This window comes from Oncorhynchus keta, chromosome 4 (genome assembly GCF_023373465.1).
Source record: "Oncorhynchus keta strain PuntledgeMale-10-30-2019 chromosome 4, Oket_V2, whole genome shotgun sequence".
Classification (NCBI taxonomy): domain Eukaryota; kingdom Metazoa; phylum Chordata; class Actinopteri; order Salmoniformes; family Salmonidae; genus Oncorhynchus; species Oncorhynchus keta.
This window is the reverse complement of record NC_068424.1, coordinates 31,586,305-31,610,316: the sequence shown is the minus strand read 5'-3', so window position 1 is coordinate 31,610,316 and position 24,012 is coordinate 31,586,305. Positions and strand designations below refer to the sequence as shown.

At 42.8% G+C, this 24,012-nt stretch overlaps 1 protein-coding gene across 2 annotated transcripts; it reads right to left on the bottom strand.

Annotated features, from left to right (window-relative positions):
• Positions 1-2,647: 2,647 nt before the first annotated feature.
• LOC118382886 (macrophage mannose receptor 1-like) lies at positions 2,648-22,554 on the bottom strand. Of its 2 annotated transcripts, none has more exons than XM_052505870.1 (30): positions 22,360-22,554; positions 21,104-21,505; positions 20,584-20,757; positions 19,578-19,733; positions 17,817-17,930; positions 17,539-17,682; positions 16,971-17,156; positions 15,525-15,682; positions 15,140-15,256; positions 14,845-14,960; positions 14,565-14,713; positions 12,744-12,943; positions 12,444-12,559; positions 12,102-12,183; positions 11,734-11,878; positions 11,474-11,512; positions 11,045-11,208; positions 8,330-8,394; positions 8,000-8,100; positions 7,695-7,834; positions 7,321-7,429; positions 6,808-6,980; positions 6,376-6,481; positions 5,901-6,133; positions 4,961-5,126; positions 4,631-4,783; positions 4,288-4,404; positions 3,756-3,917; positions 3,599-3,631; positions 2,648-3,319 (listed from the first exon to the last, which is right to left on the bottom strand). In XM_052505870.1, exons 1-30 carry the CDS (start codon positions 22,427-22,429, stop codon positions 3,084-3,086), a joined length of 4,326 nt encoding a protein of 1,441 aa, XP_052361830.1. In that variant the 5' UTR covers positions 22,430-22,554; the 3' UTR covers positions 2,648-3,083. The 2 variants fall into 2 exon arrangements, with proteins under 2 accessions (XP_052361830.1, XP_052361831.1); XM_052505871.1 differs by having other exon boundaries at positions 16,971-17,153.
• Positions 22,555-24,012: the final 1,458 nt, after the last annotated feature.

Genomic DNA, 24,012 nt, shown 5'->3' with positions numbered 1-24,012 from the left:
TGTAGAGGTACGTGTTAGTGCCTGGTCGTGATTTTTTCCATTGTATTTTTTGATTCCCTGTGTTTGGGAACGTAACTTTTGTGAGCACCCTGTGGTGCGTTGGTGCTATTAAAAGACGCACAGCATTGAACTCTGTCTCCTGCATTTGACTCCACACCCACGACACCCGGAGCATTACACAGTCATTTACATCTGTCCCTCATTTTAAGGACAAACCTGTTACGTGAAACTTTTCCTTAAACTTTTTCTTTCTCAGAAGAATGCTTTGAACATATAATAGTCAAATCAAAGTGGAAAAGCTGGTTGAACTGGCTCCACTCCATTTAGCCATTTGCTCGTGTTTTGTGTTGGAAAACTGAGCGGGTGGAGCATAACACGTCAACCCTGTTACGCACAGATAGGCAGGCTACAAATAATTTAACAATTTATTTAAAATTGACATGCAAGGACAGTTTCCAAGAGACATTCCCTTCATGTCAAATAGAACTTACCCAGAACGTGATTACCATGTTCTGATAATATTCAATATTAATGTTCTCGACATGTTTCATGGGAACGTTGCAAGAAAATGAATGTGTCCAGTTTTCTAAGGGTTATGAGAGAATTCCATCAATGTTCCACCAAAATACACAAAACATGGGTGCCATGTTCTCAGAATATAATATATAAATGTTCTAGACACGTTTTATGGGAACATTGCATGAACATTCCTGTGTTGCCTGATGGTTCCAAAGAAACTTTCTTGTTTCATCATTACACATCACCCCCTTGTTGCTGTGGCCGAGCACATCAATGTTCTGATTGGTGAACCACTGATCCATTCACTGCCATTTGTTTACACAAATAATGCATTTAATTTAAAGTGTTTCTAAATGTCCATATTTGACACACTTTGACATACTGTCACACCTTGGTCTTAGTATTTTGTGTTTTCTTTATTATTTTGGTTAGGCCAGGTGTGACATGGGTTTATTATGTGGTGTGTTTTGTCTTGGGGTTTTTGTAGGCATTGGGATTGTGGCTTAGTGGGGTTATCTAGTATAGTCTATGGCTGTCTGGAGTGCTTCTCAATCAGAGGCAGGTGTTTATCGTTGTCTCTGATTGGGAACCATATTTAGGCAGCCATATTCTTTGAGTGTTTCGTGGGTGATTGTTCCTGTCTTTGTGACACCAGATAGGACTGTTTCGTTTTTTTTTTACGGTTCTTGTTTTGTAGATTGTTGTATTTTCATCTTTATTAAAGATGTACAAAACTAACCACGCTGCATTTTGGTCCGCCTCTCTTTCCCCAGAAAACCATTACACATACAGTGCCTTCAGAAAGTATTAATATCCCTTGACTTATTCCACATTTTGTTGTGTTACAGCCTGAATTCAAAATTGATTAAATAGATATTTTTCTCACCCATCTACACACAATACCTTATAATGACAAAGTGAAAACATGTTTTTAAACAGTTTTGCAAATGTATTAAATAAAATGTAGAAATATCTCTTACATAAGTATTCACACCCCTGAGTCAATATAGCTGTGAGTCTTTCTGGGTGAGTCTCTAAGAGCTTTCCACACCTGGATTGTGCAACATTTGTCCATTCTTTCAAAATTCAGGAAGCTCTCTCAAATTGGTTGTTGATTATTGGTAGACAACCATTTTCAGGTCTTGCCATAGATTTTCACTCTGCCACTAGTCTTTTTGGAGAGCAACTCCAGTGTAGATTTGGCCTTGAGTTTTAGGTTATTGTCCTGCTGAAAGGGGATTTCATCTCCCAGTGTTTGGTGGAAAGCAGACTGAACCAGGTTTTCCTCTGATTTTGTCTGTACTTAGCTCCATTCTGTTTCTCTTTTATCCTGAAAAACTCCCCAGACCTTAATGATTACAAACATACCATAACATGATGCAGCCACCACTATGCTTGAAAATATGGAGAGTGCTACTCAGTAATGTGTTGTATTGGATTTGCCTCAAACATAACACTTTGTTCAGGACAAAAAGTTAGTTGGCACATTTTTTGCAGTATTAATTTAGTGCCTTGTTGCAAACAGGATGCATGTTTTGGAATATTTGGGGTATTGTGTAGGCCAGTGACACAATCTACATTTAATCCATTTTAAATTCAGGCTGAAACACAACAAAATGTGGAAGGGGTGTGAATACTTTCTGAAGAGACTGTATGCAGAATGTTCCCATAATTGACAAAAAACTGGACACTCATCTGGGGAATATTACTAAAACTTTCTCTATCCCTAGAATTGTTAGCTTGGATTCCCCCTGTCACAAGGAGTTTTATGGCTGATTTAAGATGTTACAGTCAATCCGCATTGTTTTCTATATATACCTCGTGAAATGGGAAAACATTTATTGAAGTTGATCATGTGCTCTTTATAACAGAGTGATAAAATTAGGGGAAATCAAAAATACGTTTTGGGACCATGTCACACTTTTTAAAAGTCACCGAATTGGTGGAACGACCCAATAACCTCTTTAATCTGCCTCTTAGTGATGATAGCTGTGTTTAAGTGTACCTCAATTACTGTATATAGTTCCAGAAATGGTGTATTATCCCCCTAAATGCACCTGGATTCAGTATGTATTGATTTAGCATGCAATGTGTGAGAAGTGTGAGTAAGAGTATAAGGTCAAAGACATTTGTTTCAAAACTTTATTTATCTCTCTTTGAGCATATATTTACAATATAACTTGGCAAAAACAAAGCAAAGTACAGTGGTTGTATTTTGAACTTTAGTTTCACGCACCAAATAAATCTGTACAAGGCTCCATTAGACCAAATAAAATGACTGTTGTTGATTCTATCATTTGTGCAGTGGTTGCATATGCAATCTTAGCTGTACATCTGGACTGTATCCTTGATGACTGATGCTGATATGCACAAAGTGCATATAATTTTCACCCATTATTTACAGAGCCAGAAAATTAACAAAGATAGTACGTGAATGGTTTCAGATTTAGTTGCAATCTCAGAATGGGTAGGCCTTAACACCAGCAGCATGCTTTTGGGGTATTTTTCATATCAAAACTTGTCTCAAAAGTGTTTTCACCTGTTGGTGGTTCTTTGTGTCCTGTCTAAGCTGTTTCGTTCTGCTCTATGTTGGCCACCAGGCCCTTGGTGTCCACAGTGGCTGTTGGGCGGATGGGGTTGTTGAAGTACAAGGTGTTGTCGAAAGTACACTCTCCCAGGACGGGGGTAGGTATCCGTTTGCGGAGTAGGAAGGCACCGAGTCCTACCACTGTTATTATCACCAAGACGACTGCCACAGCGATGCCGGCATAACCATGGGGAGCTTCCTCCACTAGCGGAGCTAGAAGAAAGGAAGTCACAGTGTTATTGGCAAAATTATTGGTGGGATTGGTTTTAGTCCCTGTATAATGTTCAGACATGTGGATTAGAGTGAAGTTGCCCCTAGACGCTGATCTTGGATCAGTTTTGCATTTTCTCCACTAATGGTTACGGATTGGGTGAGGGGAAACTGATCCCAGGACTATGCCCTGGAGCAAGAAAAGCATTGATTTGACTGTCACAACTGATCAAATGTATCATTCTTTACGCTAACCAATTATATCTGCTGTGAGACACTCACCAGCAACTGGTTGCTTCTCTGTTGGTGTGATGACTGCAAAAGAAAGAGATAGACAAGACAATTCTAAGCTTATACAACAAACACAGGATTTCTTGAATAATGACTCTGATATCATCCCATCTTAAATACTTGAATCTATCAGCTGAGTCCGACTCACCTTTGGCTGTTTTGCAGATGTACGACTTGTACCGGTTGCAGCTGTTAGTGCTCCACAGACCACTATCAGACTGGATCTCCACACATTGTTCTCCACTCTTTGGCATCCCTTGTTTCCAGTTGGTATAGTCCACCACACTGTTGTCAATCCACATCCAGTCACCTGGAACAAGAACAATGGGTCAAACCTATATCCTTTGACATGGGTGATTCATTGCCATTGAACAACTATAAATCGATAAACATGGTTGTGAAGAAACGCAAGACGTGGGTTTCCTTCAGGGGTTACTGCTATGCCTTCCTCAACTCTGTGGTGGACAACTGGGCCCACGCCACTGTGGAGATCACCAGGTCAGACAAGGCATTTACTCCAATGGTTGTGAAATTGGGACATAATCTTAGAATTGCAAGGTACTGTACATGCCAAATTCCGGTAATTTTCCGGTAATTTTTCCTGAATTCCTTAGTTTTCCAGAAATCCTGTTTGGGAATTTGGGTAAATGTCACTGAATTTTGTAACTATAGGTACTGACCTTCGTGGCTTTTGTGCATGCCAATCCAGAATGACTTGGATCCGTCCTGCAGTAGCTCAAGGTTCTTCTGGATGAATCTGGCCTCCAAGGGATCCTCGACACTCACCAGGGATGCTCCTGTTGTCAGAGAAACTTACTACCCGTATTCATCATCATCACCATCAATCACTTTGAATTTCTTGCATTCAATTAATGAATATGTTCATATGCTCTACATTCAATTAAGACATTGGGTATGTCTCAAATAGCACCCCATTTCCTATGTAGTGTACTACATGCCGTTTGGGACGCTATTCCATTGTGGTCTGAATGACAGTTGGTGTGAAGGAGAAGAAGTGTGTACCCATTCGAAGACATTCCACAGTGGCGTGGGCCCAGTTGTCCACCACAGAGTTGAGGAAGGCGTAGCAGTAACCCCTGAAGGGAACCCACGTCTTGCGTTTCTTGGGCTCGGGGCAGTTGCCAGGGAGCTGAGGGGGCTGGCTGGGGGCTATGTCTTTAAAAGAGGCCAGAGAAGTTCACATACTGAAGTTGATGTACATGAGATGTATATGGTCAATGTCGGCACAACTGATACATTACTGCATACAACACTTTTAAAAGACACACTTTTGGATTGATCAAGCATTAAACACAGGCATGGTGGGTAAATGGAGTAAAGGCCTTGTCTGACCTGGTGATCTCTTGCACAGTGAGGAGTAGGTGTTACTACAGTCGCCTGTCTTCCACTTGGCGTCCGTATCCATGTAAACACAGGCCATATTGTTCTTTGGCTCATCTTCACCCCATTTGGTGTAAGATAGAAGCCAGTTATCCACCCACTTAAAATGCCCTTCAGTCTGAGAGACAGAGACAAAGACAACAACACACAATGGGGGCAAGGTCCAGCTGAAAGCTTACAGGTTTAAAAACACAAAACCGCTTTGGTTTCTTAAATGAACACGTCAGAGTAGGAGATCCAATGGATAACAGTGGGAGATCATATCAATGCTAAGTCCTCTTTGGAGCTGCACTAGCTCTTAAACCAAAGCCAGAGTCCTAAAAATTAGGTCATTTTTTACATGATGTGCCTTGTAAAAATGAATTTTAAGATTTTACATTTATTTAACTATGCAAGTCAGTTAAGAACAAATTCTTATTTTCATTGATGTTCTAGGAATAATGGGTTAACTGCCTTGTTCAGGGGCAGATAACAAATTTATACCTTGTCATCTCGGGGAGTTGATCTTGCAACCTTTCGGTTATGAGTCCAACGGTCTAACCACTAGGCTACACTGCCACCCCAAGATCACAAAGCTCCATAATTCGAATTAGTCTGATCAACATATTGTTTAGAATATTTAGTCTCTGTAACCCAAATGATTGGCATAGAGCAATGTCAGTACCATAGCAGGCTAGCGTTTAGAGCGTTGGACCAGTAACCGGAAGGTTACTGACAAGGTACAAATCTGTTGCTCTGCGCCCGAGCAAGGCAGTTAACTCCCAGGTTCCGTGGATGTCGATTAAGGCACCTCTCTGATTCAGAGGGGTTGGGTTAAATGCGGAAGACACATTTCAGTTGAATACATTCAGCTGGACAACTGACTAGGTGTCCCACTTTCCTCCTCTTTTACCAAATTGTTGTTGAGGCCAATCCACACGGGCCCATTGTATTTTTGGATCTGCATTGTGATGAAGGCCTGGGTGATGGGGTTCAGGATGCTAGCCAACTCTGCATCGTCTGCTTTACATTGCCTCCGGGCCTCGTCCCAATTCATCTTCTGGACCACCAGTTTGAAGGAGTCATTTCCCAGCTTGTAGAACGTCTTCGTTGACTCTGTGGTGGCAGGGACCACAATCTGAGAATCTGAAACCCAAGGAGACTTGTTGGAGGGGAACCTAAAGAGGGATACTCTATTGGACCACATACCGAAGAATTGGATTTGAACAGCCTCACTAGGGTTGTCGATAACTTGCCAAAAACTGTGAGGTTCTCCAGAAATGCTGCTTGGAGGATTCACGGATTTCTGGAAAACCTGGGGATTTTGAGAAAGTTACTGGAATTTTGCAAACCTAGAGCTGCCTCACTGAACTATGGCTTCTTCTCACCAATATTCCTTTTGCAGATGAAACCACGGGATACTAAGCAGTCCTCGACCTTCCACATTCCTGCCTGCTTTTGAGAGCTGCCCACCAGAACCACACAGTCAAACACCTGGAAGAGAGATTGGGAAGGAGATGAAAAGGTTAGATCCCCTCTTCAGAATTCTCATTTGACTGGTTAAGGCTGTTTTGCATTTGGATTTATTGACAATAAGTCAATCAAAATCCCAAAGCCTAACATGTAAAGGTTCCCAAACCCAGATTGAAGTCGCAGTTCTGGATTAAAAATCATTCTCAATAAAGAATCTTCCTTGAAAGTAGATTTTAGTCTACCTACTTTCAAGGGGGATTCTCTATTCAGAACAATTTTTAATCTGTTTCCAGGAAGTCACTTAATCTGTGTTCAGCAAACAGTTATTTTTACTGTAAGTCTTGTACCTCTTCCATAAATGAATATCGTCCGTCTGGCACTGACGTTGGATGCCCTTTTGCCCAGTTGGTATAGGAAACCCCTCTCCCCTCCGTCCATAGGAAGCGCATCTCCCAGTTGACGTCGTTCAGACCTATCCAAATGTCCTGAGGATTCCCAAGCATCTGGGTGGTAAGGAATGCTGGGAGGAAGACCAGTCAGAACAATGAAGAGTCAACAGGTGAATCCATATATACTGGTTACATAAAAAGATTTATCAACCCCTGTTCCATTGGTTAACATTTCAATTATTTTGCACTCGTTAACCAATGTCTATAAGATTTCTTGTTGCATGCTTATAATTGCACAAATCCTCAATATAATTGAACATGCAAAATTTGACAGAATTTTAATAGCATGGTTTTATGCTAAATTACTTTTAGAGAATTTCTATGTTCATTCTATTTCATTCTACCTTGGGCAATGCCAATGTCTCAGGTAGCTTTAGCAGTGAGGTGTAAAGGGATAGACTTCTCACCCACCTTGCTCTTTCTCGCTGAGGACAGAGGCCAGGTTCCCTCCCTGGTCAATGCAGTAGGTCCTGGCCTCCTGCCACGGCTTCTTATCACTGTCTCCAATGAATTTGTAGCACTGTGGAAACATGATGCATCATAGTAGTGCACTATGAGGGGAATAAGGTGCCATTTGGGATGCAGGCAATGACTCAACTCTCCACACACAGGTCAGCATCACATTGGGTCATCACTTGGGACTTGATTTTTTTCCTTGACACATGATAAGGAAAATAGTTTGTGCGAGGTTTTCTCTCCTGGTGTACCATACAGTTATACAGTATGTAGCCTACGGTATGATTTTATAGTATGTGGTGGTGTTACTGTAGTAGTGTAGCAGTTACCTTCCCCTGGAAAGCAATCCATTCTGGGACACAACCTCCCTTGGGTACAGTGGTGGGGGCCATGGTCGTGTTAGTGAAACTGGTGGTTCTTTTACAAATGGAGGCCAGCTCTACGCCACAGTTGATGTCATTCCAGTACCCTAGAGATGCAGAGAAACAAAGAGACACAACCCGATATAGACCCAGCTTACAAAATGACATCCTGGGAGCGTCCCCTGAATGTTAGTGAAAGTCCCATGGACGTTGCAGTATAACAACACTGTAACGAGAGCATAACTGCTAAATCCCTCTGGAATTAGACGTACCCATACTCTTGTATATCGTCACACAGTTCTCATCGTTGTTGGCGAAGTTGGGTTCGTTTTGATCCCACGCGGTAAACACAACAGGAGACCCATCCAACCAGCTGAAACATACAGTACACAAACCCAGTCTGAACTGTGAGCATCTATTCAATCAACTACACACCTTGAAAGCACACGTTTCTCCACTCGGCAGAGAAGCACAGATTTCAGGCATGTTCACTGGACTGTGACAAACAAAACATGCTCATGCACAAATATCTCTGAAAAGAGGTGGTAGGACTTCAGGTTGTTTTAAATGTCCAGGGAACAGTCAACAGTCATTTTACATACCTAAAAGACTTATCCAAACCAACGGTCATTCCAATGTAATATTGTCCCTCGGATCCTCTAGATATCTGGAAAAAAGTTGCAACTCTTTGAGGAAACAACCATTTCTAGATTGAACATTGAACATTTCAGTGACACTTGTCATCCTGTGTAAAATCCTCTCTTTATCAGATCCCAAGAACCAAAGCTTTTAGGACGTCACAGGACTGCATATACACAAATATAAACACAACATGTAAAGTTTTGGTCTCATGTTTCATGAGCTGAAATAAAAGATCTCAGAAATGTTCAGCAACGCACAAAAAAAGTGTATTTCTCTCAATTTTAGTGCACACGTTGGTTTACATCCCTGTTAGTGAGCATTTCTCCTTTGTCAAGATAATCCGTCCACCAGGTAGGTGTGGCATATCAAGAAGCTGATTAAACAGTGTGATCATTATACAGGTGCACCTTGTGGTGGGGACAAGGAAAGGCCACTCTAAAATGTGCAGTTTTGTCATACAAACCAATGCCACAGATGTCTCAAGTTTTGAGGGAATGTGCAATTAGCATGCTGACTGCATGAATGTTTACCAGAGCTGTTGCCAGATCATTGAATATTCAGTTCTCTACAATATGCCGCCTCCAATGTCATTTTAGAGAATGACGTCCAACCGGCCTCACAACTGCAGACTACGTGTATGGCGTGTTGTGGGTGAGACAACAATGTGAAGAGAGTGCATCATGGTGGCGGCGGGGTAATTATGGTATGGGCAGGCATAAGCTACTGACAACGAACACAATTGCATTTTATAGACCATGACGATATCCTGAGTTCCATTGTCGTGCCATTCATTCACCACCATCACCTCATGTTTCAGCATGATAATGCAAGGCCCAATGTTACAAGGATCTGTACACAATTCCTGGAAGCTGAAAATGTCCCAGTTCTTCCATGGCCTGCATACTCACCAGTTATGTCACCATTTGAGCATGTTTGGGATGCTCTGGATCAACTTGTTCAACAGCCAGTTCCAGTTCTTGCCAATATCCAGCAACTTCGCACAGCCATTGAAGAGGAGTCAGACAATATTCCACAGGCCACAATCATCAGCCTGATCACCTCTATGTGAAGGAAATGTGTCATGCTGCATGAGGCAAATGGTGGGCACACCAGATACTGACTGGTATTCTGATCCACGCCCCTACATTCTTTCAAGGTATCTGTGACCAATAGATTCAAATCAGTATTCCCAGTGATGTGAAATCCATAGATTAGGGCCTAATTTATGTATTTAATTGACAGATTTACTTACAGTACCAGTCAAGTTTGGACACACATACTCATTCAAAGGTTATTCTTTATTTTTACTGTTTTCTACTTTTTGAATAATAGTGAAGACATCAACACATATGAAATAACACGTATGGAATCATGTAGTAACCAAAAAAGTGTTAAACAAATCAAAATATATTTTATATTTGCGATTCTTCAAAGTCGCCACCCTTTGCCTTGATGACAGCTTTGCACACTGTTGTCATTCTCTCAACCAGCTTCATGAGGTAGTCACCTGGGATGCATTTCAATTAACAGGTGTGCCTTAATTAATACATTTGTGCTAATCAGTTGTGTGGTGACAAGGTAGGGGTGGTATACAGAAGATAGCCTTATTTGGTAAAAAAAAATATGGCAAGAACAGCTCAAATAACCAAAGAGAAACGACAGTCCATCATTACTTTAAGACATGATAGTCAGTCAATTCGGAAAATAAATTTCAGTCCAAATAAATGCTTCACAGAGTTCAAGTAACAGACACATCTCAACATCAACTGTTCAGAGGAGACTGTGTGAATCAGGCCTTCATGGTAGAATTACTACAAAGAAACCACTACTAAAGGACAATAATAATAATAATAAGAGATTCTCTTGGGCCAAGAAACACGAGCAATGGTCATTAGACCGGTGGAAATCTGTCCTTTGGTCTGATGAGACCAACCGCCGTATCTTTGTGAGACGCAGAGTATGTGAACGGATGATCCTCATATGCATGGGTGGTTCCCAGCATGAAGCATGGAGGGGGAGGTGTAATGGTACTTTGTTGATGACACTGTTGGTGATTTATTTAGAATTCAAGGCATAATCAACCAGCATGTCTACCACAGCATTCTGCAGCGATACGCCATCTCATCTGGTTTGCGCTTAGTGGGACTCTCATTTGTTTTTCAACAGAACAATGACCCAAAATACACCTCCAGGTTGTGTAAGGGCTATTTGAACAAGAAGGAGAGGGATGGAGTGCTGCATCAGATGACCTGGCCTCCACAATCACCCGACCTCAACCCAATTGAGATGGTTTGGGATGAGTTGGACCACAGAGTGAAGGAAACACAGCCAATAAGTTCTCCGCATATCTGGGACCTCCTTCAAGACTTGGAAAAGCGTTTCAGGTGAAGCTGGTTGAGAGAATGCCAAGAGTGTGCAAAGCTGTCATCAAGGCAAAAGGTGGCTACTTTAAAGAATCTCAAATATAAAATATATTTGGATTTGTTTAACACTTTTTTGGTTACTACATGATTCCATATGTGTTATTTCATAGCAGTGATGTGTATACTATTATTCTATTATGTAGAAAATAGTACAAATAAAGAAAAAGTGTCCAAACATTTGACTGGTACTGTATATGAACTGACATTTTTTCATGTTGCATTTATATTTTTGTTCAGTATAGAAGTGTCTACCTGTTTCCATATAAACTTCCTCTCACTCTCTGCAGTAATGACCACCAGGTCACCAAAGTTCTTTTTACAGAATTCTCTCGCCTCGTCCATGGGGAGATTCTCAGTGTTGAAGAAATACTGAGTGTCGTTGTACTCAATCCAGCCGTCCTTTGTAGTGTTGTACACTGAAAAGGCATGTAAAAAAGGAGTACATTTCCTGTTAGGCATTTTTAATAGTACATTTTCACAGAGTACATTTTCTCTTAGTGTTTGTGTTGCTATGCTTCGCAAACTAAATGATAGAAGAAGGTGTGCAGTGATTCATTTAACTTAAGGGAAAGGCCAAGAGCTTGAAGGAGAGCAGGGATAGTGAGAAGGAGGAAGTGGAGACAGGAAGTGGAGGAATGAGAAACAGGAAACTGGACATATTCCCAAGATCCTATGCATTACCTGGCTCAACTTGAGTGGGATGGGGCTTTGGGGTAACCCCTGTGGATATCAAAAAAAGTTTGTGTGAGCACATCTGCAAGGTTGAGGGTCAAAATTCTATGTTCATCAATAGTTTCATGACTGACATGAACTGCATGCCCATTGGGCACACGCATTGGTTGAATCAATGTTGTTTACACCAACGTGGAATAGATGTTGAATTGACGGCTGTGCCCAGTGGCTGGTGAAGTCAGTGCTCCAGCAGATATGGTCTACTGTACCTTTGCGAATCTCGCAAATCCAGTCATTGTAGGCATCACAGTGTCGATCATTCCAGTGGCGTCCGTAGTAAAACTGGACCTCTGCGCATTTTTCGTTATCGTTGTAGTTGTTTGGTTCTCCAAATCCCCAATTCTCATAGCTGAACTGGAGAACAACATCGGAATAATGTTACACAGTAGCATTGTATGGTATCCATATTAGCCTCAGGCTGAGGCTCTCCTTATATGGACACCATAGTACTGTATGAACTTTCATTCCCTTTAAAGACAATGACTGCAAATGAATGATTGAAACAAGAGTAGTGTGTAATAAACTACTTGTAAGGAGAAGGAATATCACAGTAAAGATGAGGTGGCAGGCTACTCACTGCTGATCCGTCAGCCCAGACGAACCCTGCAGAAGGATCCAGATTGCTGAGGCCGATCCAGGCTGCATCAGAGGAATGATACCTGAACAGAGAGAATGGAAACCACAGACAGTGGTTTTTATGACTGTGTGGTTTTCAACCATAGACAGTGGTTATTATGACCGTGTTGATTTTGATTTCAACCATAGACAGTGGTTATTATGACCGTGTGGATTTCAACCATAAATAGTGGTTATTACGACCGTGCTGATTTTGACTTCAACCACAGACAGTGGTATAATAGGACCACACTGGTTTTGACTGATACTCATGGCAACAGAGACAGTTATGAGGATAACTTACGGAGAGCCGTTCAGGTCTGTGGCACTGTGAATGCTCATCAGATCACCACCAATGGCCTTGCAGAATTCCCGCGCCTCTGACCATGACTTCTTATTTTCAGTCTCTTTTCTGTAAAGCTTATTGAGGGGAGAGAACATTATTATTGATGAATTATTAATTAATTATTATAATTAAGGATTATCAATGATTTTATGCTCATTGATTAAATTATTGATAAAAACAATAACTATTCACTTAAATTCACTGATCAAAGTGTTTGTTTCACATACAGAACATGTACAGCATGTTCCCCAACTGTACCTTGTAACAGACATTCCTTTTAGCAGCAGGTGACCACCCAGAAGGACAGCTCAGTGCCGGGGTGGTGGGAGGGGCCATTGTTGATGTGACGCCCTCCGCCATTTTCTTACAGATGTACTTCTCCTTGTTGCTGCAACTGACCACATCCCACAGTCCCGCAAACATTCCAGTTGTCATAGCTACGCAGCCTTGTTTTCTGTCTTTTTTCAAACACACAGAAAGATGAGAAAAATTTAGTAGTTTAATTTGGTTCCAACATTTGCCATGCAGTTAAGGTGTGGGAGAAAGTAGTCCTCTAATACCGCCGTCGTCATACCAATGACAGTTCCTGCTACAATCTGTCACGCCCTGGCCGTAGAGAGGCTTTTATTCTCTATTTTGGTTAGACCAGGGTGTGACTAGGTTGGGCATTCTAGTTTCTTTATTTCTGGGCAAAGGCTGGAGAGTATCGGCGTCCAAGGGAGGAGATAGAGGCGGCGAAAGCAGAGCAGCGACAATACGAGGAGTTGGCACAGCGGAGCAGGCACGAGAGGCAGCCCCCCCAAAGATTGGGGGGGAGCACACGAGGAGATTGGCTGAGTCAGGTTGGAGACCTGAGCCAACTCCCGTGCTTACCGTGGGGAGAGTGTGACTGGTCAGGCACCGTGTTATGCAGTGATGCGTGCGGTGTCTCCAGTGCGCACTCATAGCCCGGTGTGCTATATTCCAGCTCCCCGCATCGGCCGGGCTAGAGTGGGCATACAGCCAGGACGGATGGTGCCGGCTCTGCGCACTGTGTCTCCGGTGCGTCTGCACAGCCCAGTGTGTCCTGTGCTAGCACCCCGCAGTTGCTGAGCGAAAGTAACCATCAAGCCAGGACGGGTTGTGCCGGCTCTACGCTCGAGACCTCCAGTGCGCCTCCACGGCCCAGTGTATCCGGTGCCTGATCCAAGAACCAAGCCTCCAAGTATTTCTCCCCAGCCTGGTGAGTCCTGTGCCTGCTCCCAGAACCAGGCCTCCAGTATGTCTCCCCAGCCTGGTGAGTCCTATGCCTGCTCCCAGAACCAGGCCTCTTGTATGTTCCCCAGCCTGGTGAGTCCAGCCTGGTGAGCTCCACACACCAGGCTGCCTGTACGTCTCCTCACTCCAGTGATGATCCATGGCACAAAGCCTCCAGTGATGATCCGTGGCACGAAGACTCCAGTGGTGATCCATGGTATGAAGCCTCCAGCGACTGTCTCCAGTCCTTGGCCTGCAGCGCGGGTCCCCAGTCCAGAGACGCCACCAAAGTAGGGGGAGACAGAGGTGGAGCGGGGTCTGCGTCCCGCACCAGAGCCGCCACCAAAGTAGATGCCCACCCGGACCCTCCCCTATAGAGTCAGTTTTTGCGGCCGGAGTCCGCACCTTTGGGGGTACTGTCACTCCCTGGCCATAGAGAGGCCATAGAGAGGCTTCTATTCTCTAATTTGGTTAGGCCAGGGTGTGACTAGGGTGGGCATTTTAGTTTCTTTATTTCTATGTTTTCTGTTTCTATGTTTTGGCTGGGTTTGGTTCTCAATCAGGGACAGCTGTCTATCGTTGTCTCTGAATGGAAATTATACTTAGGCAGCCTGTTTTGCCACCTTAATTGTGGGTAGTTGACTTTGGTAGTGGCCTGTATAGCCCTAGTAAGCTTCACGTTCGTATTGTTGTTTCTTGTTTTTGTTGGTGACATTCACAATAAAAAGAAATGTATGCTCACCACGCTGCACCTTGGTCCGGTCATTTCCCTGACGACGTTCGTGACACAATCGATCATCAGTTGCTACAATCAATCACCTCTGTGGGAAAAGGACACTGTACCTGGCATGCCCACGTTGAAGTGGGTGAACTTGACCTCCGAACTGGTAGTCCACTTGAACGTGTCGATATCCGCCATGTTGGAAAGTCCACTCCAGAAGTACTTCTCCGGCCTCAAACCCACCAAACTGACCAGGAAGGCATTTTCATACCTACAAACCAACCAACAAACACACACACGTTCAATCTGTTATCTGACAACTTATCTTGTCCAGGATATGACTCAAATAAGTGAGTCAAATATATCTTATCCTTATAAAATGGTCATGATGTGATACCGTACCTGTCAGCCACTTCCACCAGGATTGAGTTACTCCGCTGGCAGGTCTGCTTGGCCTCATCAAATGTTTTGGTTTCTGATCCAACGTTGTAGCAGTAAGAACCATACCGGATCCAGCCCTTGATGACAAAAATACAGAAACAATTATCCTCCTACTGGTGGATCTTTGTCAGTCAAGATGACATCATTCTAGTCCTTATCTAGAATCATTTTCAAGCTTCCATTTCACTTGATATAATTTTGTATTCATTAGTTACTGTACTCTACCTTTCAACAAACAGGAAATGACCTCACTCACCAGCTTACATCCTGGACTATCTTCCTCTGGGGCACCTGCCACCGGTTTGGTGGAGGCCTTTTTCTTACACATGTACCCGTAGGTCTTCTCACACAAATTATCAGCCCACTTCCCATCCTGTGAGAGAATATGGAGTCCACATTGTCACAATACCACATTTATTACTGCGTTGACACCAATGTTAAACGTTGTCATCATTGCCATTGTTAGCCGTAGCAATCAGCTAGTGTTCGCATTTATCTAGCGTCAGCATTTACCTAGCACTAGCATATAGCGAGTGTTAGGGTTTGTTATACAAAATCTGTGGTGTAAGCATTTTGCTAGTGTTAGTGTTAGCATTAGCATGAACCGAGTCTGTCCATTGAGGGACCAATGTGAATGTTACCTTTCCTCTGATCAGGACACAGTCCTCCTGGAGGTTGGCACCATGGGAGGGCTCCCCTGTCTGCCAGTGGCTGAATGTCACATGGGATCGGTCGGTCCACTCAAAGAGCAGCGCGTTCCTTTGGTCGTTCAGGCCGATCCACAGCTCATCTGTGGCCGCTGAAGTCAAGCAGAAGGACATTAAGAGTCAGAGCCAGGAAGACAGTGATAAACACCTGATATACTTATCGATGCCTTTGGCTGATCAAATTGACTGAGGTGACATTATTATTATTTATTCATGGAAACCCAATTTAGACCAGGGTCTCATTCACAATCATGCCCTGAGTACAAACATTTTCACAATGAAGAAAATGAACATTCCAAAGAAAGCAAGACGAATAAAAAAACGACAAGGTACAGTTACAATACTACCATTTCAACAAATGAACCATTACATCAATAAAAACAACTGCAATTCACAATGAATGAATTTAACACCAGCATCCTAAACTGCTTTAACGGCACCAGGAAATCAAGATGAAAGGAATTTTGCAGGTTATTCCAACAATGGGGGGCACTAAAGCTAAAGGAGGATTTACCAAAACAGGTAGAGATCTTAGGGGCCTCAAGATTTCAACAACACTGTGATGGGTTTGGTCGCCTATTCTTTTATACCTTAGCGACAAAGTTAGGTAAATTAGAAGCTTGTGTAGTGGAACGTTGTAAATAAAAAGGGAGTAATGAAGTGATCTACAGGACTTCAATGAGGACCAGCCAACGTTTTGATACAGGATGCAGTGGTGAGTATTAAAATTGTCACCTGTGATAAAGTGAAGGAAATTATGGTAGACGGCATCCAAACGTTTAAGACTAGTGGCTTCTGGAATCTGGTAAATGGTGTCACCATAGTCAAGAGCGGGCAGGAATATTGACGGTACAATCTGCTGCCTGCTATTTAGGGAGAAGCCAGATCTATTTTTAAAAAATACCTTTTTAACGCGCTTTCGCATGCTTTTTAAACATCAACTCTTTGTCAATCCAAATACCCAGGCTTTTATTGGGACACATCTCAGAATGGTTTTCTAAACTGATAGAAATGACAACCCATGAGAAAGATCGTTGAAGTGCATAACAGATCTATCAGATATAGAGGTAACTGTAGCTACAACAAATCAAATCAAATTTTATTTGTCACATACACATGGTTAGCAGATAATGCGAGTGTAGCGAAATGCTTGTGCTTCTAGTTCCGACAATGCAGTAATAACCAACAAGTAATCTAACTAACAATTCCAAAACTACTGTCTTATACACAGTGTAAGGGGATAAAGAATATGTACATAAAGATATATGAATGAGTAATGGTACAGAGCAGCATAGGCAAGATACAGTAGATGGTATCGAGTACAGTATATACATATGAGATGAGTATGTAAACAAAGTGGAACATGGATAGTGTACTCACTATATCCTGACTGAGAGATGATGAAGCTTTGTTCTTCTATGTTGTGGATGCTGGCCAGGTCCCCTCCATCTTTGTGGCAGGCGGCCAGGGCATCCCTCCACATCTTCTTGGTACGTTGTAGGTAGTAGCAGTGGCCTGCATAGGGAATCCAGTGACTGGTGCAGAAGGTGGGCTGATCTTTTCCTACTGAGGGGGGTCAAAGTTCAATAGTCAGAGAGAAGGTAGAATGTCCAGAAAGTGGTAGACTGTAATGTTTTATCTGTTTGACCCAAACAACCTCTGGGTCCATATTCATAATGCATCTCGGGGTGAGAGTGCTGATCTAGTATCAGCCCGCCCTGTCCATGTAACCTTATTCATTATAATCTAAAACTCTAAACTGACACTAGTTCAGCACTCCTACTCTGAGACACTTTGTGAAATTGGGCACTAATATATAAATGTTCAGTTTACCCTACCCTACACAACCTGACCTGGTGTTGTTAACCTTGTGTTGCATGGCATTTGAACTTAGTCAACAATTGTGTGTAGGTCATGACTGTTATGTACTGTATGATTCAACTCTTACCTATAGGGGCAGAGGCCAGAGTAGTGGAGTTTCCTTTGCGACAGATATATCCCAGCTTCTTGGAACATTCATTGGTCTCCCATTTCGAGGCCTTGCCAGCATTCAGGGTTGCACAGCTGAGCCCGGGTTCAGTTGATGGATGTCCTTTTGGAAATATTGACCCATGTGTTTATTAATTGTCTTCCTGCAACATTGGAAGTCATAACATACTTGGACAACCTCAGTTGTTCCCTAGGCTGTAAAGTATAGTATGATGTGTTGCATGCAGTCGCACTCACCTGGGGCCCAGTTTAAATATCTGAATGGGTTTCCATTGCTCCACTGCCATCCAGCCTCAAAGTCTAGGCTATTCAGTCCAATCCACAGAGATGTGCCCAGGATATTGGTCAACCCTGCATTAATAAAAAGCATCACAATACATCCACAAGAGTAGTGTAATATTCTTAATAAGGAATTGATTGTATCAGATTGATTTATCTCTAAATCAAGGTGAGGATGTAGGTTAGACTGCATTGTAGGACTACATAGGTCTACATTGTTGGTTGTAGGTTAGACTACCATTCTGTATACATCTGGCCCTTCTTTGGACACTGTGCTAACAAACCTCCAAACGAGCTTCAACACCATACAACACGCCTTCCGTGGCCTCAACCGATTGCTGCCTGCACCCTCCCGCCCAACCAGCATCACTACTCTGGACGGTTCTGACCTAGAACATGTGGACAACTACAAATACCTAGGTATCTGGTTAGTCTGTAAACCCTCTTTCCAGACTCACATTAAGCATCTCCGATCCAAAATTAAATCTAGAATCGGCTTCCTTTTTCGCAACAAAGCCTGTTTCACTCATGCTGCCAAACATACCCTCGTAAAACGGGCTATCCTAACGATCCTTGACTTCGGCAATTTCATTTACAAAATAGCCCCCAACACTCTACTCAGCAAATTGAATGTAGTCTATCACAGTGCCATCCGTTTTATCGGCAAAGCCCCATATACTACCCACCACTGCGACCTGTATGCTCTCGTTGGCAGGCCCTCACCACATATCCGTCACCAAACCCACTGGCTCCAGGTCATCTATAAGTCTTTGCTAGGTAAAGCTCTGCCTTATCTCAGCTCACTGGTCACCATAGCAGCACCCACCCGTAGCACGAACTCCAGCAGGTATAAAAGCACTGGTCATCCCCAAAACCGACACTTCCTTTGGCCGCCTTTCCTTCCAGTTCTCTGCTGCCAATGACTGGACGAATTGCAGAAATCTTTGAAGCTGGAGTCTTATATCTCCCTCTCTAACTTTAAGCATCAGCTGTCTGAGCAGCTTACCAATCACTGTACCTGTACACAGCCAATCTGTAAATAGCACACCCGACTTCCTCATCCCCATAGTATTACTTACCCTCTTGCTCTTTTTCACCTCAGTATCTCTACTTTTGCACATCATCATGTGCACATCGTTCACTCCAGTGTTAATGAGAAAATTGTATTATTTTTTGCCTCTCAGACTATTTACTGCCTACCTCACTAATCTTCTACATTTGCACTCACTGTGCATAGATTTTTCTATTTTATTTTGTGTTATTGACTGTATGTTTGTTTATGTGTAACTCTATGTTGTTGTTTCTGTCTCACTGCTTTGCTTTATCTTGGCAAGGTCACAGTTGTAAATGAGAACTTGTTCTCAACTGGCCTACCTGGTTAAATAAAGGTGACATTTAAAAAAAAAAAAATTTTAAAGACTGGCCATAGCGCATTTTGGGCAAATGCCCTGGTCCATCTTCGGGCCGGTGTGTCAGAAATGCTTGAGCTGGTTCCTGGTCCCTGTCCTCCCTTGGACAACAGTTTAGACTATACCTCAGATGTAGGTCTGGCCAGGTCTGACTGTACATACCTCAGATGTAGGTCTGACCAGGTCTGACTGTACATACCAGAGATGCAGGTCTGACCAGGTCTGACTGTACATACCTCAGATGTAGGTCTGACTAGGTCTGACTGTACAAACCTCAGATGTAGGTCTGACCAGGTCTGACTGTATATACCTGAGATGTAGGTCTGCTCGTGGAGCTCTACTATACTGAGCAGGTCGGCTCCTTGCTGCTGGCAGCTCTTCCTCGCCTGGTGCCAGGTCAACACAGACTGGGTGTTCCTCTGGTACAGGACACCTGTCACTGGGTCACTGTCCCATCCTGAGGACGCTGAGAGGGACACGGAAACATTAGGACACACTTAAGGTGGGAAAAAGAAAGCATCTCAATAACAGTCCAAGAACTGAATCAAATCATGTTCTGTTCATCTCTATCACTTTCTGTCATGACAGAACTGCCCCTCATATCTGTGACTATGGTGGCAGTTCACCAGGAACTATAGTGAAAAGGGGCTTCCTTTCTTTTCCTGTCCCAGTTTTGGAGCTGTGTCAGGGGTAACACAGAAATGAGCTCCAGTCAGGATGGAAGGGTAAAGAGACAGAGCTGCGTCCACAGCTAGGGGAACTAGAGGATGTGTTTGTGTTTTTCTGTCAGGAGGTCAGAGACCAGACCTTTCAGCGCTGACCTGGCCAGTCCTGACCTCCAGAAAGGTCACGGAAAAACAAGAAAATCGAAGAATTCCATGTGTAGCCTCTGTTTTAATGAGGAATCTGTCCCTATCACAGGCTTGGCAGGGTGTTTTACGACATTCTTTGAATTGGATACCGTCCCCACATTTTAAACCCTGGTCGTTTGCCTTGTTTTTACAGACTCATCAGTCTAGTATAGAGTAGGCCATTCATATTAGAGGGTTGTGTACTCCCATGAGTCAAATTGATTTGACCTTTATTCATAAAGCATCCCCGACTAGGAGCGCTGATACAGGAACAGGTCCCCTCTTGTCCTTCTAATGTTGATCTGAAAGGCCAAACTGATCCTAAATCAGCACTCCTATTCTGAGATGCTTGATACATACGGCTCATGATTTTTTACAGGTGTCACCTGCTGACCCTTTTCCTGATCACTGGAAAATGGCAGTAAATGACAAAAAACATAGCATGAATTGCGAGGCTTGACTCACATTTCGAGGGACAGAAGCCCCACTTCTTGGCTTTATTGTAATCTGTCTCTGTGGCGCACCAGAGCTGTCCATCTGAGCGACCCTGCGGAGTGCACTCAGCATACCACTTCTCCCCAAACTGAAAGGGGAACTGGCAGGGACTTCCAAAGGCATTCCCCCCTAGTGTGAACACCTCTGATGAAGGGGACAAAACACTTTGTTACATTTAACATTTCTGTAATGTAGCAGATGCTCTTATCCAGAGCGACTTACAGATAGTGCATTCATCGTAGGATAGCTAGGCGGGACAACCACATACTGTATCTCAATCATAGTGCATTCTTCCTTAATAAAGTAGCTATCAGCTATCAGTCAGTGCTAGTAGGAAAAAAAATACATTGTTCACCGTATGAATTATCCCAGGTCAGACATTCATTCCCTGGCTTTAAGAAAGTTGATGACAACAGCATCTTACACTTCTGATTCCTACCTCCAATCTCCAACCTCCAGTAACAGTGAGTGTGTCTTGTAGCTTACTTACCTTGGTAGCCCTTGGAGCAGAGGTCTTTCTGAGTACCATACACCTTCCAACAGCTCCAAGACCCAGATCCCTGGTAGATCATCATATTCTTCTCGTTGCGGTTGCCATAGTTTAAGTGCAGCGCCTTGTCTTTGAGGCCGAACAGGGTCTCGTTCTTACACTGCCAGTACTGGAGCTCGCTCTTCTCATCACAGGGGAAGAGCAGCACCTTGACCCAGTCCTTCAGGTCCTGAGCCCCCAGGCAGAGCTTCAGGGAGATGCTGAGGAGACGAGACTGTGAGGCCCAGCGGAATTGCTGGTTCTGGGACGTGTGGTCACAGGGAGCCACTGTGACTTGACTGGCGCTCACCGCCACCACACACTTGTTGTGATCCTGGTTGTAGATCAGGAAGGAGCTGCTGTCTGCAGCACGGGGGATAAGGTTCTTCTTATTTCTTATTTTTTGTATCTGTTTTTGTTCTACAGTACCTTGTTATTTTTAGTATTACATTGTTATTGATTACTGCATTGTTGGGGTTAGAGTTTTCAAGCAAGGCATTTCACTGTACTTGCACATGTGACATTGATACTTGAAACTAAGGACAATGAAGTGATCTATCCAAGGTCTCATCCTTCTTTCAGGCTCTACAGCTGCTCTCATAAACAGCACTGCAACGCTATTGAACTGTGACATTGTGTCTAATTGTACAGGAACTGTAATTTAAAAATATATAAACATCACAACTTTTTAGTTCCAACTACAGTAAGTTGCATAAGAAAGCCTGTGTATATAAATATTTTTTGTACTTTCTTATTTTCTGTACTTACAGTTGTTATACCTGTTTACAGCATTCAAATGATTTTCAATCATTTTTAAGAACTCACAGTGTATGTAACTACAATTGAAATACATGTGTTTTTAAGCCACTCAAAAAAATAGGCCACTTTAATGTTTATATCTGAAAGCATCTAAAACACCTTAAAATATTCTAAACGTTATCTCGCTCGTCAAATGGTTCACTCATGACTCCTGGAATAGATTCCATCACAATATATCTCGCTGTGTCTGCCAATGAAGCAAAACTTACTGAAGGACCTAGAAATTCTGGATATATATCTTACCAGTCTACAAAAATATTGTTACTTTCTAACAGCCTCAACCTTGTCTTCCGTTTATTGGTACAGCACATCAACAAATATAATTTGTAACACTTTCATTATACAGAATGCTTAACTATTGCATGAAGCCAATTAAAGTGGAATAAAACCCTACATACCTATCTCAGCAGTGCAGCGGAGAGCATGCATAAGGCACAGGAACACAGCGAGGGATGGACTGGATGCCATCGTAGCTAGTGCATAGTTTGCTATCCCAGGGCGAAAAGGTGGTGTAAAGTAGCTGTACAGTCCAGAGAGGAGAGAGGGATCTGGCTGTGGTGTATTCAGGTGTCTCTCATGGAAGAACAGTGACACAGACACATGAATGCTGCCCCCTTAATGCAGCCAATGTGTATCCTGTCACATGAGTTGGCGGGGGGTCGGCCAAAACCACTTACATCAGGAGAGGAGAGGGGAAGGAGGAAATGTGCAGCCACTATTCATTCACTTATCAGGAGCACACAGGGGACGAGAAGAGCCACAGGTCTGAGATCAGCCCAAGCATCAATGAGCCAAGCCTCACTCACTTTGATTGGATAAAGTCAAACAAGGACCAGCTCTCAGGGCAACTCTCTATGGACGATCTGTAAAACCTAAATACATCAGAGGTTCGTCTTTTTAAGGAAATGGTAGAAGTCCTTTTGATGACTGAGGAACATCCTTAATTTCACAATATTCCATGCAAGAGACCTTTTGCGCCCCTATTTTAAGTAGAAATTGTGCAACAATATTGCATTTTAAAAGCCTGTTATATTAAATGAAGTGCCCTTTAATATAGACCACATGGATAATACAATAAATCAGATTTTTTATATTAATAAAGGCTTGCTAAAGTGCAAAAATCTGCATTTTGACCTGTTACTTCCTAGGAAGATTTCAACCCACTTAATACCAAAATGTTTCACCATCATTTTAAAGCCATAGTTATTTTGTTGCTTTGACAAAATCATTTCTGAAGATTTATTTAATGTGATTAGTGATTCATTTATGTATGTCAATCTTTTTAAGGTCAACTCTAACATGAATTGAACTCTCATTTTAATATGGTGAAACTATTCCTTTAAAAACAATTTTTTTAAACATTGAACATCTAATCGTCCAATCAGAGCGTAGAATTCTCTGTGGCCCCGGAGTCCACAAAGGCTTGAATCTGGTGCTGACAGTTACTGACAGTCCCAGTGGAGGGTTACGGGTAGAGACTGATGGTGAATGGGTAGCCGGGGAGTAATTGCACAGCTCGTCAGGGTCTACCCCCTGTCCTGGTGCCCTGGCGTTTCCCGTCAGCTCTGGGCAAGTAGCGAGGAGATGGCCGAGACCTCCGCAGTAGAGGCAGCAGCCTTCGCGCATGCGAAGTTTGCGGCCCTGGGGAAGTCCTTCATCCAAAGCTTGTTGAATACATGTATTGAAACAATCAGAAAACACAAAACAAAAGCATAATTAGGATATTGAAAACAATTGAATCCTACAGACGAAGAACCATATATGTGACATTTAAAATTAAAAAAAGAGAGATATATTAAAAAAACATTATTGGACACCCTTTTTCTATAGTGAACCGGTTTCACAAGCTTTCCACGCGCTAATTAACAATCATTTTAAATTTAAAGATAGGCTCTGGTGGAATAACCGTTTATGTGCACCACTCAGAATGGACGGATAAGCGCACAACCTTTCTGTTGCTGATGAAGATCGCAGAAATATGGAAAAGAAACTTAAAACAAAACTGAACGAACGGAAAGACAGGCAAAGGAAGATCTTACGGGATGCGGGAA

What these genes read in the sequence shown, in the direction of transcription:
- LOC118382886 (XM_052505870.1), bottom strand. Translation starts at nt 22,429, where the DNA reads ATGGCATCCAGTCCATCCCTCGCTGTGTTCCTGTGCCTTATGCATGCT. An exon ending in CATGCACAAAAGCCACGAAG is followed by an intron (nt 3,918 to 4,287) that starts GTCAGTACCTAT and finishes TTCTTGTTCCAG; the next exon opens with GTGACTGGATGTGGATTGAC. An exon ending in AGAGAAGCAACCAGTTGCTG is followed by an intron (nt 3,320 to 3,598) that starts GTGAGTGTCTCA and finishes CCTTTCTTCTAG; the next exon opens with CTCCGCTAGTGGAGGAAGCT.